The following is a 15,980-nucleotide window of genomic DNA, read 5'->3' on the forward strand; positions in this document are numbered from 1 at the left end:
TATAAAATTTTGAATGTTTTCCACTTGGTATATATGCATGAATATACGAATGGATATTTTCTTCAACTATTTAGACAAAAAAAAGTAGTATACTTATATAAATGTATTCAGTTTGCTCGTCATATTAAGCTATATATTTTATAAAGATTAGTCAGCATTTACAGCAGTTGATGTTCGCAAAATCTTCAAGTCAAAAATTGGTTTGTTCGTTGCAGTTGTTTGTACTGAGGCAATATTTTCTATACAAGCCATATTTTTGCTAACTCTTGCAAATATTGTGTGTTTACCATCTAAATGAGGCAAAGGTGCCAATGTTATAAAAAATTGCGATGAATTTGTATTGGGACCATTATTGGACATACTTAATATTCCTGCTCCTGTATGTTTTAATTCTTTATTGATTTCATCCTCAAAATATTCACCATATATACTTTTTCCACCTTTTCCTGTTCCTGTTGGATCACCACCTTGTATAACAAAATTAGGTATAACTCTATGAAATATTGTATTATCATAGAAACCCATTTCACATAATGTATAAAAATTTAAACATGTTTTGGGGCTATGGTACCAATATAATTCTACTTCAAAATCACCTAAATTGGTATATATAGTTATGTAACCTCTTTCGACATGGCCTTTCATTTTATAATAAGCAATTTTTTCTTCCAATGATTTTGTTTTTTCGGAAACTACATTAATAGTATTACTTTCCTCCTCTTCATCATCACTATAACCCTTACACAGAGTAAACATTTTGCTTAATTTATTTAATGATGTACTGTTTTTATATATTTTTCCAATATTAATAAATGTTATGCTATTAGTACAATATTTATTACGTTTTTTTTACAATTTTGTGAATATGTTTTTAGATAGGATTCATAAAATACATATTTTTGTAGTGACTCTGCAGATAGAGAGTATGCTGTTCATAGCCTCAGCATTTTATATGGTTAAGATTTAGGTATAAAACATATATCTATTGTATATTTTACATGTTTCAAGGCTATTCCAAGTTTGGCGTAAATAATAAAATATATATTTTTTAATTATTCTTAAAAAGTTTGGTTTATAAATCGGCAATATTTTTGTGCTTTGCTTTTTTAAAATAATTGCCCCATTTTACGCATATTAATATATGTTTACCTTAATTGTTAATAAAGTTAAGAAATATTTTTAAAAAATTATGACCTGTTCATAAATTTATTGAATTTACATAGGTTTTTTAAAATGGCATTTTTAATAAATTATTACATCATTATTATGGTTATACATTAATTTTATAATTGTATTTAAATTATTTTCCCTTTTCTACTATTGCATAGGTCTTTTTTACTATTAAAATATTATACGGTTTTTATGTTAGGCATTAATTTTTTTTTACTACAGTGTTGTTTTCCCTTGATTAATTTGTTTAAAGTAATAGAACAGTATGTTCCTTATAAAATAAGGTAATACATAATGGGAAGATATTGCTCTCCATTTTCATATTAAAAAATATGTTACTTTTGAAGAATATAAATAAGTTTATAAAATATTTCACTTAAAATGGGGGATGAATTATGGATATATTAATTTGGTGTTAATTATAAAAAAAAGGTATATTTAAAAAAGAGAATACTTAAAATGTTTTATACATGTAACAATGTAATATTGTTTATAAAAAATTATGATCATTTTAACAAAAAATATAAAAATAATAAATGGTGTTATCAAATGAAGGGTATTAACTTTTGACATATCTTACATAGTATGAAAAATGCACATTTGTTAAAAAACATAAGGATGTGATGGTTACACAAATAAATAACCAGATCAGCATTAGCACATTTATGTAGATCTGGTGGGAGGGTGTCTTTTTTAAAGGGTAATTATGTTTTCTTTATTTGTTCCTTTTATAAAAAAGTATGATATTCTGAATAGGTATGAATATTTTATACATTAGTCAAGTATGCTCAAAACAGTAGTGTGGCAATATATAAGACTGGAAGATATAATTTAACAATCACATCCTATTTAAATATAGAAATTAAATTTGTCGCTCTTTATAATAATAAAGGTATCGAATTTATTTTTTTTTGAAAGAATATAATTATCAACTTTTGGATATATCTGTTGTTGTGTGATATTAGGAAATTGTTCGAGTATCAAATTTGCAGAATTATTTTGATCATTAGAGGGTGTCATTATTTGTGATTTTGGTATTACATAATATGGTATTTTATTTAAGAATATTTTATTAAAAATATTTGTAACATTTTTAAAATTAATATTATTATTTACTAATGATTTCTCTATATCTATTAAAAGAAGTTTAGATATGATATGTTTTTTTATTTCTTTTTTTTGTGATTTATCCATAGCATTTGCAAACAGATTTTTATAGTCTTGACAAATTTGATTTTCATTTAATAAAATAAACAAATTGATAAAATTCTTTCCGCTTAAATTTAATAAGAATTCACTTAAAAAAAATAATTTTTCTTTATTATTAAGGGAATGTAATTTTTTAATTAATTCAATGCCTTCTAAATTATTTTTTAATATTAATCCGCATTTAGTATATATATTAATATTATTATCAACATTAACATCGATTTGTTTATTATTAGAGTCTACAAAGTTGAATTCGTTTAACATCGTTTTCATAAAGCTTCGTCTACCTGTGTATATATATCCAACAACACCATATGTAATTTTGATATCTGAATTTATTATATTTTTTAAGACTTGTTTTATATTATAAGTGGTATTATTTTGATCGAAATTTTCTGCATAAGTTCCGATATTATTATTATGTTGTTCATTTTGGTGATTGGTATTTATATTCTTAGTTTGATTATTTTGTTTTTGTAAATATTGGGCATTATTTTTGATATTACAAATAAATGGAAAAGTTATATAGTAGTTTCTAAAATATATTAACCATTGCTTTGTTATTTCTTTATCTACCAAATCGCATTTATTTAAAATAATAATAATTTCTTTTTTACACATTTTAATAAAATCAATTATGTCTTTATCTAAATATATCAATGGATTTCTTACATCAACTAGGTAAAAAATTATGTCAGTATTTTTGATTACTTCTAATAAATTATCAATATATATATATTTTTCATTAAGTTTAGAATAATATTGTTTTTTTGCATTTTCAAATAGCTTGATTTTTATTCCGTAACTTAAATTTATATATTCCTGGAATGTATAATTACAATTTTGTATATCGATTGAATCAGTATCATCATTTTGATCTGGTAAAATATTCAGTTCATATTTGATATTATTTATTGTTGAATCATCAAGAGTTTCGATATTAATTTCTTTACATAGATCATCTTCATGTCTGTGTTTTTTTTTTTTACTTAATGCTGCATTTTTTATATTAGTTAATATGCTTTCTTTAAATATACAGTCTGCTATTTTTAAAGCGTTTTTTTTATTTCTACGATTATGGATATTTGTTTTTTTTACAATCTTTTTTAATTTCTTTTTATGTGCAGCAACCTTTTTTTCAATCGAATATTTTTGCTTCAGCGTTCGTCTTTTACTTATTTTCTTCAGCTTAACCATTTTGGCTGTTTTTATTGACTAGTTAGGTAAATATGTTTATTTTTGTTTTTGGCTACTTGTATGAGATTTTGAAATAATTCAAAGGATTTATTTAGCTTTTCATAACTTCGATTTTTTTTTTATTTTGTTATAGACCTTTAGCTAGTTTTTACTCGTTTATAAATATTATTTTTTTATATAATTAAATATTTATACTGCCTAAATATCTATGCATACAAAAAGATATATTTTCTGTATGTATAGCAAATAAATAAAAAGTTAGATATTGTTACAAATTTATTTTAAGAAAGCATTGATATTTAAACTGTGGCGCCAAAAATGAGGAACAACAAAAACGAAACAGCTTCCGCGTTTTATATCAAACATAAACACGATTATACAGAAAAATTCATAAATTGAAAAAATTAAATTATGAAATTAAATATGTACAGAATTTTTTCGTATTTTTCATACTTTTCATACTTTTGATATTTTTGTTATTTTATTGTTTTGCTACGCTTTTAATAATGGCACTGAATGAAATATAAAAATTAATTTTATATTTTTTTTCCAAATTACGTGGTTTTAATATAGCGTATATATCGGCATGTATTTCTATATACTGTCATAAAAAATAGATGGGTATATTATGGATGAGGGAAAAAATGTAGTAAGCCCTTCATAAAATATAGATAAAAATATGCAAAACTGTTGGTATTACTTTTTTAAATATAATAAAATTTTTTTATTTTTTTATGAATAATTACGATAAATTAAAACAATATATAATCCCTTATAAAACATTTAATTTTGTAGTCGTATTCAGATTAAACAGGATAGGTCAAAAAAATTATATTCATATGTATGCATAATAATGTGAATATTTTCATAAAAGGTAGACTTATAACAATTCTAATTATTATTTTTCCTTAGCTGGTAAAAATGAAATAGCATATAACCAACGAAATTGCTACTTAATGTTTTTATACCAAAAAGGGTATTGCAAATAAAAGGGCTATAGTTTTATTTTTTAAATATGTTTATAACCAATAAAAAAAAGGTATAACCATGATAGGTGTACATGCATTATATATGCACTTTTGTTGATTTTTATAAACCCTTTAGGGTATACTATTAAAACTTAATGGTAATAAAATATAACCAAAAAAAAATTAAAATTTCGTAGCTTCGATAACATCTCCTGGGTTTATATTTTCCTCATATTTGCTGTCATCTGGTTGTATCTATAAAACCAAAAGAAAAAGCACGGAGAAATACTTTATAATAAGAATGAAATGTGCATATAAAATATTAATAAACATGTATATGACGTAGGAAAGACATAATTTATATTTTTCGTGCCCTTAAAGCAGTGGAAGAAATAATGAAGTCTTTATTTTGTTTATTTTTATTTTTTTTTTAATTCAAAGGATAAATTATTTAAAAAATGTTGTTAATATATGTATAGGTATTGTGTGTGTCTTTTATGTTACCGATCCCCTCATTCCACATTTCTTTGTTCTTAAACATGACTGATGTGGGTTATCAATTTTTTTAAAATCAAAAACGGAGTATCCTTCTCTGTCCACAAAATAATTTATGGTTTCACAAAAGTATGCTTCAAGCTTTGGCCCTAAAAAATACAGGATATTATTAAATATTTTGTTTACCCCGTTGAAGGAATTATAAAGGCGTATATATGCGCAGACGTATGTGCAGTTTCTCTGTGAGTTTATTTTATGAAATATAATAACCTTCTTTTTCAATTGCTTGAAAATTTAATACCATATAATTATGCATTTGTTCCTAAAAAGAAAAGATGATAAAATTGTGTAATCCACAATACTTATATATGGTAATAATATTTTTTATAATTTTCTTGAGATACCTTCCCTTTTTTTATAGCCTCATTTAATGAATCAAAAAAATATTTTTCAACACTGTGATTGCATATTCCTTGTGTATTAACAATGGAAGGGGCATATTTATTAAGGAGCTTTTCTTTTATGGCTGTTACCCATCTGTAAACAGTTCATTATTTATAATGTATATTGTATAAGTTAATATGACGCTTGCATATTGACATGATATAATTATTTATTATTTACGATTCATTGATGACCGGGCGTTTTATAATAAACTTCTTATCATAACATAATCGGAGTTCTTTTTTCAACGCATTAATTAAAAAGTAGTTGCAAAACTGGTCTTCATCACATAGCTGCAACGTGACAGAATTAAACTTATGCATACATGTAGTTGATATATACATAAAACTAAACATTTTATCATCGTTTCATTTGCTGCAAGACCTTTTCACCATGGTTTACATCAATTGGTATCTTGTCTTTATTTATAACTATTTTGGGAAAGAAGGAAATATATATGAAACTTCATTTTAACCTTACACATTCTATACGCCAACTTTAATATGAAAATATTCGTTAGTTCTACCATTATAATTTCGACAATCAATATACGACTCTATAAATAGAAGAAGAAAGAAATGTTGATAAGAAATTGGTTAGTAGCATTGCACAATAGTATTAATAAGGAGAAATGGAAATACTTTTCAAGATCAAATAATTTTTTTTAGATAATTCGGTGTTAAAATTGAAATTTAAGACCTATTAAATTTAAAAAAATATATCGAATAAAATAATTTAAACATGTGGAAATATAGTAAGCCGATCATGCGTATTTGCATAATAGTGTGTATATTGAAATCGTCAAAAAAATTAAAAGAATAGATTGCTTTTTGCACATTTTAATCTACCGTATTTCTAGTTATTATGCATAATAGACAAATGTAAAAAAATATTCCTTTCATAGTATATGCCATTTTGTATTTTTAGCGGTAAATTTAATAACACACACGTATAAAAAATACAATACAAATTAATTAAAAAAAATAAGAAAAATTAAGAATATGACAATATTGTGAAAATAAAGAAAATAACAAAAAAGGAAAGGAAACTCATAAACCACATTTTACAATAGTATAGAAAATAATTTTATGTCTTTATCTTATAATACAACTATTAAAAGAAATTAGAACAATTAATAATAAAATATTTTTTATAATAAGCTTTTTGGTGGCTATCTAGCCAAATTAAATGTATGTACAAAAAAAAAGCTAGCTGGCTAGCTAAAATATTTTAAAACGGGAATAAATGTAGAACATTGAAATGTTTTGTATGTATGAGAAAATTATAAATATTCCTTAATTTTCTCCGCGATTGAATGATATATTTTAAATGGGAATATTTCATGTATATTTTGTAAAATCCATTTTTTCATACTTTATGAAATTTCTTAAGTTTTAAATTATTAAAAATAGGATTAATAAATAAAAATAAATTATAGGTATTGCATGTATATATGTGGATATGCATACTACAGCATGCATACATGAGTAAACGAAAACAAAATATGAAAACTGTGTGTGAAGAAAAGGCATGCAAATAAATTAAAATTGATGAGATATAAGTACACATATATAGAAAGAAAACTGGTATAAGTTTGCATAAAGAGGTACACGATAGTAAAAAAAAAACAAATATGGATGTCAAAAAAAATATTCAAATTAACAATAGTAATGTTGAATGTACATAGTACATATTTGTTTATGTAATTGCAAAAATATAAGTAATTTATTAATGCATATTACGTCATGAAACTAGTTGTAGTTTTTATGGAGTTGATCCAAATTGACAATGCATAGTTTGGATTCACTAACAAATTGCCACGTATAGCTGTATTATAACTCTCTAATAAAAATATTAACCAATGACAAAGTGACTTTTGAAACCCATTTCTTCTTTTGAGTCCTCGACTTTCTCCTTACGATCGAGAATAAATATAAGAATACCTATTACGGACAAACATATGAGGGTTATATAAATAATAGAATAGAATTTTTTTGATGGGTTAACGGAAAGTTGTATTTGCCATTTATTTGAATCTTCCAAGGGATATGGTATAACAATAATATGTGAATTAGGGATAATAGAAACCCACATATTATAGTAGGACTGTTGATGTGTTGGCATACCAACATAAAATTCTTCAACATAATTACTTGTTCTGCCTAGACCAAATAGGACATAAGGTAATTGAAGTGGTGAATGAGCTGATTGACTTTTTTGTATTCCAATTTTACTTGATTTTGTTCCATTAGCATCTATGACTGTAATTTTAAATGTAGGGCCATGAGCATTACCTCCTAAAGTTTTGGTTGACATTTTATCTTTATCTTTATAACAATCATTAACACATATACCATTTAATGCTGTTGATTTTAAGAACAATGAATCAGTTTCATTACTACGTACAAAACCAACAGATGAATATTTTTTTACTTTATTACTCGTTTTATATGTTCCAAATATTATTACATCTAATATACCATTTTCAATTATATCAAAAAATGCAGCATTATATATATCAGGTGTTGATTCTTCTGTTGAGGTAACAAATTGATAGTAATTATAAAAACGTCTAACATCTGTATGACTATGTTCATTATTTGTATTTTGTTCGTTTTTATAAATTCGAACAAATTTTTGTCCTTTATCATTTCTTAATGTAACAAGCAAATCTAAATAACCATCATCATCAACATCTCCGACACTTAAATAACTTGGATAGTGTGCATCACCAGAAAAATGTAAATCTTTATCATCTAATAATGAAATATAATCAGGTGATAATTTGTGTGCAAATTCAAAATCACTTTCTGAACATAAATTAGAAGGTAATCGACATTTATTTTCTTCATTTTTTGTCCATGAATTATCACATATTTTCATTTGTATATTTGGAATAAAATATATTTTATCATCACTAGTACAACAATAATTACATGATGAACTTTTAACACAAGTTGGTACAACCAGATCTATTGATCCATCTGCATTAAAATCTCCAAAAAGAACTTGATTTGAATTAGCTGGTAACATATAATCTTCTTCCGCTTTTACATAACGGCCTTTTCCATCAACAATTTTGTTGATCCATATTTCTAAGAAGATTCTTTTATTATTTTTTTTATTTAGAACAGTAAAAACTAAATCAGCTTTACAATCACCATTTAGATCTACTATAGCACTTGAATTTGGATTACTAATTTCACTTAATTCTGTATATTCAAATAATCCAATAGCTTCCCATAGTATACTTTTAAATCCATCTTTACCATCATTTATCCATATAAATCTGGAAAATGATTTTGTTTTATCGGGTTGTTGAGCTATTAAGTCTGGTAAGCCATCATTATTTATATCACAAATTAATGGATGTATGTTTGTAAAATAAAAACTTTGATTTTCTAAATCGGATATACTTTCATTTGCTGTTTCTTTTACTTTAGAATTAAATTTTTCTTCTAATTCATTATTTTCATTTTGAATAAATGTAGATATATATAATTTATCTTTTGAACTATTATCTTTAAATAATACTAATACATCTAAGGAGCCATCAAAATTTAAATCGACAACCATTAAATTAACTATTTTCCCTTGTAGTGTTGTTTCTGTATGATATACAAATTTATTTTTAGCTTGGTTGAATATATATACATATATAGTACTAACCGTAGTTGCTTTATCATATTTAAATAAAACTAAATCTGTTTTTACATCTGAATTATAATCTCCAAAATCTCCAATTTCGGCATCAATATCTAACCCTAAATCATAGTTTACTTTATATTCTAATTTTTCTTTTGGTGTTATTGATTTCCAACTTTCCATAATATTCCAATTATATGCATCAACAAACGATGATATGGTTTTATCATTATTTGATATTGATATATTTTTAATTAAGTTGTATAGGAGCGATACTAATAGAAGCTCCAGTATTACGATGTATTTTCCGCACTTTATCATTTTGCTAATTCTGTATTATGATTTATTTTATTATATATTTTTTTTAAAACGAAAAAAGTTTATACAAGCACATAGGTGATATACGCATACAAGCTCTCGATATTTTGTGTTTTGAAATGGCGGTACCTTTTCAACAACTTATAATATATTCTGTATATCAGGTAAAATTATATATGTATGAGTTGAAAAATAGCGCTCGCTGTATATTCAGAAGCTCTTTGTAAGCATGGCTATGAAAATTTTCACCCTTATGTAAATTTTTTGTTTTACAATATAAAATGTTTTTAAAAAATTAGTATTCTATGTGAAACGAGACAATGTAATACATATATGGACGATATTCATAAAAATTGTTGAGAAAATAAAAATTTGAATTCGAAAATAACAATGCGAATAAAAATATAAGCGGAAATTAATTCATTTTACAATTTGCAAAAAAAATGTAGCCAAAATGAATACATTAGAATTGCATATAAAGTTCATATTATTATAATCATAATATTTTAAAAATGTAAAATAAATTTCTAATAAAAAAAATAGCAATTACCAATAATGAGGAAAATAATAATATACATATGTATACATACTAAATCGTTATTTGGATCATAGGCGAACATGCATGTGCACATTTTAAGGGGAAGAGAATACCTCTCCATAAAAATATATATGCATATATATGTATAGTTAATGTATTTATATATATTGTCTACACAACATTAGGGTATATCTTTATTTGAAAAGCATGTTACTTAGGAACATATAAATAAAATTATTCCAACGAAAGGGAAAATTCAAAAAGAGTATTGGGAAAAAAATTCAAAATTTAATATAAAACAACATTAATAACGATATATTTTTTTATATAAGTTATAATAAAAAATAGTTACATATATATATAATATATATTTAATGTAGAATGAGTAAAAATATATATATTATATATGACATAATAATAAGCTAAGGCTTAAAAAAATATATATAAAAGCTAAAATAAACCATTTTTTAAAAAAAATTAATTATATAATTTCGAAATATACAAGATATTTCTTGTAATAATAAAATTATAAATATAACAAAAAACTTTAAATATTTTTAAAAAAAAAAGGGTGGGAATTTAATTTTATAAATTTATTTTTAATAATGCATATGTAAATTAACTTCATATTATGGGCAATATTTTTTACTGTGTTTAATAGGTAAATTAAATAAGTTAATTTTATTATATATTATTATTTTATTTTTTTTAAGAAATTTATATGGATTAAATTTTTATAAATAATATTTGATTAATTTATGTATTTATCTTTATTTTTGTGTATTTTTGCTTTATTATTATTTTTGTTTTTTCACACGTTTTTTTCTCTGTACCCTTGAAAAGCTACACTTTGTAGATAGCCCCATTTTTAATCAGTACCATATTATTTTAATTTCCCTTTACCTTATATATTCAAAAAAATAAGAAACAAATATAATAAAAAATAAAATTATTAAAGGATAAAGAAAAACAAAATGGTATTTATATCTTCATAAGCATATAGTTCAAGCATTTTTGAAATAAAAACGGTATTTTTCTCTCTTTAAATTATATTTCTTCATTGGGTGGCTCATTAGGGCTGGATAAGAATAAAACAAAATACGATGGTGTATAAAATGTAGTATATAATGGATAGTGGGAAAATGAAAAAATGTAATTGGTTGGTTTGCATATACATTTGAGTATGTTAGACTTACTTGCATTTTTTATCGAAAGCCCATTTCCTAAGGTTATGATAAGTAGTTGCTCCACAAATATTATAATGTGTTTTCAAATTATAATAATATGGTAATCCACCACATAAATTATTATAATCTAATTGTTGTAATAATTCAAAATTATATGAATTTTCATACATTTCTAATTTTAAAAATTCAATACCTTCTTCCTCCTTCAATTTTTTTAGTAATGGCTCCATGCTGTTGCAATATTCACAGTCTTCACTATGAAAAGCTAAAAGATGCGGTATTTTTTTTTTTTTTAAATTAAGAAAAAATAGCGAATTTATTTTGTTTCTTTTTCGAACACTCCCATTTTTTTCCCTCATCACATTCTTATTATTTGTGGATAGCGTTTTTTCTGATAATATGGTATTCCAAATGGTTGGATTTCTTTTACTTAAACAATTTACTACATTGTGATTTTTTATAAATATATAATTTAGTATAGAGTTTTGAATAAAAAGATAAATGATTGTAGTCGTAAAAAGGGGTAGAAAAAACATCCGTCTTAAAACTCTTGTTTGAGACATATATAAATAAATATATACATGCATACATATACGTGTATGTATTTTTACATATTTTTATTCGTTTTCACATCCTTCTACTTTCGTTAGCTCTAATTTATTATACTAAAAACGGTGTAACTTATATATTCCAATTTTGTATATTATCCACATAATTGTTCTTACATTTCTATAAGCTTTAATTAATAAATGGGGTTAGTGGTATCTCTATTTTTGTCTCTTTTAAAAATCTAGTCGTATAAATCGAATATTCTATATATACACTTTTATACGTATCCGTGTGTATGCATATGTATTGGAAATTTTGTTTATTTCAAGTTATATAAATGTTAAAACAAAAATTTAAATAAAATTAAACTTCAGTATTTTCGAGCAATATGCATATTCAATTATTTTCCAATTATCAAACTTAAGTGGTAATATATTTTTTTTACCTTTTATTGGGATAGTAATATTTAAATTTATCAATTGTAGTTGGATATATGAAACTGCAACTTGTTCATACACTTTTTTTTACTCCAATTTAGCTACTTAAAAATGGAAAATATTTAGAAGATTTATTAAATGGTGATAGAGATAAGGGGATACAAATTAACAACAATTTAAGAATTAAAAAAAAAAATAAATAGCTTTTTTGTAGTGATCCTATTATAGAAAAAAAAATTATAAACGAATACAAATTTGTTTACTCTCTTTTATGCATACATATGTAAGTGCTGAAAAAAAATATGAATTATATATCAATGGAATGCCTACAAAGATATACAATAAAAATGAACTTTTAACATGTCCTGAGTTTTTGTAATTTTGTATTTCATTGAAGCAAAAAAAAATAAAAAGAAAATTAATATCCTTTTTTTTATGAGTATATCTACTATTTGATAATGGGAAAAATAAATATATAAAAAAAATGTAAGAAAAAAAAAATTGTAATGTTCATAATAAAATGGGAATAAAATAATATAAAATTATGGAAAGAGAAAAAATAAATTAACTAAAACAAGACTCCAAAAAAAGGTGGCATCTTTGGAATCTCATTTTTGAATATTCCTGAGTATGGATAGTGATAAGTGTTGCATGTAGGAAAATACGTAGCAACATATGTATATATATTATAATATCACTTAAAAATTAAGCGCGATACAAATATGAGTATAAGAAGAATGATCCAGTTTTATTAATTCAATATAATGAATACACAATATTTATAGGAAGTTAAAAAAAGAATAAAGATAGAACAGCCATGTAAAAATGTATTTCCTTTTTTTGGTGTTCCTGTTTAATGCATTAATAGAAGGTATAAAAATTAACACCAGTTTTAAGGGACATACATTAACAGGGAATAATTTGATATTAAAAAGAAACTTAGTTGGGAATAGATTGTGTATGTTCCCAAATCGATTTAGTATATTTTTTTGGAAAAAGAAATATCATGAAAGACCTATAGATGAAAAATTAAGTGTTATTCCTGTATATATAATAACTAATAATAATAATTCGCCATACATATTTAATGAACAAGACAGGCAAATATGTTATATGTTTTTGTGTCCATATGATGCCGAAAATATGTTAAACGAAATTATAAAAAGTAATGGCATGCAAAATCGAAATAATATAAAGCTATATAATATAAATATGCAAAAAGCATATGAATTAATAAAGGAATTTATGCATTTAAAAAAATTAGAAAACCAAAATAGTGATGTAAAAAATAATATTGTTTACTGGAAATTAATACCATCAAAAAGACAAACACAGAATGCCTATGTTTTTTTATCATATAGAAAAAAAAGCGAATTAGTATTTCCTGTTTTTTATGTAGATGGATTTTATGTAAATAAAGATCGAGCAAATATTGTTCCTTTGTTTTTCGATATAGAAGATTTAAGAGATACATTAAACAAAAAAGGCGTAAAAAATTATAAAATTAAAGTGCTCAATTTTGTTGACTTGATATTCTCGGTATGCCCATAAAAAATATAAACTGTAAAACAGCTAGCTATTTATGTTCAAATGCCTTTATTGGCTATGCATATGTTTTTTATCACTTCCCCAAATTATTCATGCGTATATATTCGTGTAAATATTCATGTAAATATTCATGTGTAATTATTCATGTGTAATTATTCGTGTAAATATTCAATGTGAAAATTATTAAATGGGGGCATATAAATAGCATGCCTTCGAAAATTTTAAAAGAAAATGATACACATATATGTTCGCAATCATATATTTTTTTTCAGGAAAATCACAAATCGTTTGGCTTTGTGCCCAGTTCCAAAAGCTTAGAGTATTTGGACAAGTTGAATAAATTGGGTACAAGAAGATCATACTTTTAGGAATGATATTTATTCCATTTTGTTTTTTCAGTTCATAAAAATTATATTATATTTTATGTTGTCCACCTATTATTTTTAGTGCATACACATATATATATCCTTTTTTTGGACAATTTAAAAAATTAGTTTTAATACTCCATGTGTATTTTATTTAATTATTTGGCAGTATCACGTCAATTGCCATTGAATTAACATGATAATATGCAATTTTAAATTTATCGTTTAAATGGTATTTTTAATAAAGTTTAAAAATACATAGTTGTCATGGGTACAATATGATGAGAAAGAATAGCATAGATAAATGGCTTAATATAAAAAATTATTGAAGTTTATTTTTTTATATTCTCTGTGTTAATATGTCCTCTCCCCCCAACACATTATATATATTTATTTGGTATGCCTTTATAAATATTTTTAATTTTTACCATCACAATATAGCAACAAACAGATTTAAGATATGATTTTGTAATATAATTAAATATCATAATGTTGTTTTTGCTCAAAAAAAGTAAAAATAAAAATTGCGTGCAGGTAAAAACATGGTAATATTCTGAATATCTTTCTTTTCACATTAACAGTTCATAAAATGGAAGGGGTATTTTATTGGGAACAATTACACAATAATATATTTTTTTTTAAATAATAATAAAGAGTATAAAAAATATATCATTATTAATTTAAATAATACATGTACAAGTCATAATTTTATGCTTATTTTTACGCGATACATATTTTTAGGCATAATATTTATTTAAAAAAAAATATATGCCTATAAAAGGCATTGCACACACAAACAGAAAAAAAATATAATTTGTTTTCACGAAATATATATATTATTAAGTATGAAAAATTACGAATAATAAATATATGATAAAAAAATAATATAAAAAGAAGGATAGACGAATATATTTAATTTACATTCTTTTCTTCGCATATTGTAATTTGTTATTAAACAGACTACGTATTTTTTTTTATATATGCATAATGTATACAAAATAATTAATAGTATGCATATTTTATGCTTATCTCTTTTATTTTTTTTTTACTTTATTTTATTTGCATTTAATCATTTATTTATTTCATTATTATATTTTTTTGGAATACAAAAAATATTTACATTCTTTTTAACTTTTTTTTTATTGAATTAATGTTTAATATGCATATATTTTTAATAAACATATACCAATTTCAAAAAGTATGAGAGAGAATTTTCGCACTGTGTATTTATTGCATACATAATTTAAAAAAAAGAAAAAATAAAAAAAACGGAGAAAAAAAAGAGAAAAAAATTATTATAAAAGTTTATTTTTTTTTCTTCTTTATTTTTTGACATTTATATATGTTTATATTACCATTTTAAATGATACTGTTATGTCTTATTATATCAAAACCCCCCCTGGACATTTTTGATGAGATTAACAATACATCCATTGAATAAAAAAAAAAATGATAAATTTTTATAACCATTTAAGAGTTAATACGTACACACAAAGATACATATTGTGTGTAGGTATTCAGGATAAAAACCGTGTGCATAAACGTGTTACACTCTTGTAATTTTTTCTTATTTCTAAAATGTGAATTGTTTTTACGAATTTGAAACGTGTTCATTCCATAAATCTTATTAATGCATGTATGGCATATAAGCATATGTATTGCATTTATATGCAAATATAGTTATATGAATATATGTAAGCATTTTCTCTGATTTTTATCATTATTTTGTTTAATAAATTTTGTTATCTTTTCACAATTCTCGAAATCTCACATATTTCATGGAGATTTTTAGTGAGTGTATACAGCAAAAATATTTTTTTGTAAATTCATATTGAATAATAGACTGTTTCAATAGTTTTTTGGTCCATCAATACATGCAATACAGATACAGTATATATATAGAAGATATA

At 23.5% G+C, this 15,980-nt stretch overlaps 6 protein-coding genes across 6 annotated transcripts; 1 reads left to right on the top strand and 5 right to left on the bottom strand.

The window, feature by feature from the left end:
- Window positions 1–147: 147 nt before the first annotated feature.
- On the bottom strand, window positions 148–756 carry PCHAS_1243700 (peptidyl-prolyl cis-trans isomerase, putative; the record flags this gene model as incomplete). Its single annotated transcript, XM_739085.1, has 1 exon — window positions 148–756. One exon carries the CDS (start codon window positions 754–756, stop codon window positions 148–150), a length of 609 nt encoding a protein of 202 aa, XP_744178.1.
- A 1,263-nt stretch (window positions 757–2,019) lies between these two features.
- On the bottom strand, window positions 2,020–3,576 carry PCHAS_1243800 (nucleolar preribosomal GTPase, putative; the record flags this gene model as incomplete). The annotated part of the gene is made up of 1 exon (XM_739087.2): window positions 2,020–3,576. The coding sequence occupies one exon, from the start codon at window positions 3,574–3,576 to the stop codon at window positions 2,020–2,022; it is 1,557 nt and encodes a 518-aa protein (XP_744180.2).
- Window positions 3,577–4,727: 1,151 nt separating this feature from the next.
- Window positions 4,728–6,397, bottom strand: PCHAS_1243900 (conserved protein, unknown function; the record flags this gene model as incomplete). Its single annotated transcript, XM_016799023.1, has 9 exons — window positions 4,728–4,799; window positions 5,049–5,188; window positions 5,310–5,361; window positions 5,444–5,576; window positions 5,664–5,776; window positions 5,868–5,914; window positions 6,010–6,039; window positions 6,125–6,182; window positions 6,332–6,397. 9 exons carry the CDS (start codon window positions 6,395–6,397, stop codon window positions 4,728–4,730), a joined length of 711 nt encoding a protein of 236 aa, XP_016654372.1.
- Window positions 6,398–7,337: 940 nt separating this feature from the next.
- PCHAS_1244000 (conserved Plasmodium protein, unknown function) lies at window positions 7,338–9,449 on the bottom strand (the record flags this gene model as incomplete). Its single annotated transcript, XM_732174.2, has 1 exon — window positions 7,338–9,449. One exon carries the CDS (start codon window positions 9,447–9,449, stop codon window positions 7,338–7,340), a length of 2,112 nt encoding a protein of 703 aa, XP_737267.2.
- Window positions 9,450–11,031: 1,582 nt separating this feature from the next.
- Window positions 11,032–11,758, bottom strand: PCHAS_1244100 (thioredoxin-like protein, putative; the record flags this gene model as incomplete). Its single annotated transcript, XM_016799024.1, has 2 exons — window positions 11,032–11,062; window positions 11,181–11,758. The coding sequence occupies 2 exons, from the start codon at window positions 11,756–11,758 to the stop codon at window positions 11,032–11,034; spliced, it is 609 nt and encodes a 202-aa protein (XP_016654373.1).
- A 1,224-nt stretch (window positions 11,759–12,982) lies between these two features.
- On the top strand, window positions 12,983–14,073 carry PCHAS_1244200 (apicoplast TIC22 protein, putative; the record flags this gene model as incomplete). The annotated part of the gene is made up of 2 exons (XM_731645.2): window positions 12,983–13,696; window positions 13,978–14,073. 2 exons carry the CDS (start codon window positions 12,983–12,985, stop codon window positions 14,071–14,073), a joined length of 810 nt encoding a protein of 269 aa, XP_736738.2.
- Between the last annotated feature and the right edge of the window lie 1,907 nt (window positions 14,074–15,980).

The sequence above is a fragment of the Plasmodium chabaudi genome (assembly GCF_900002335.3).
Source record: "Plasmodium chabaudi chabaudi strain AS genome assembly, chromosome: 12".
Classification (NCBI taxonomy): domain Eukaryota; phylum Apicomplexa; class Aconoidasida; order Haemosporida; family Plasmodiidae; genus Plasmodium; species Plasmodium chabaudi.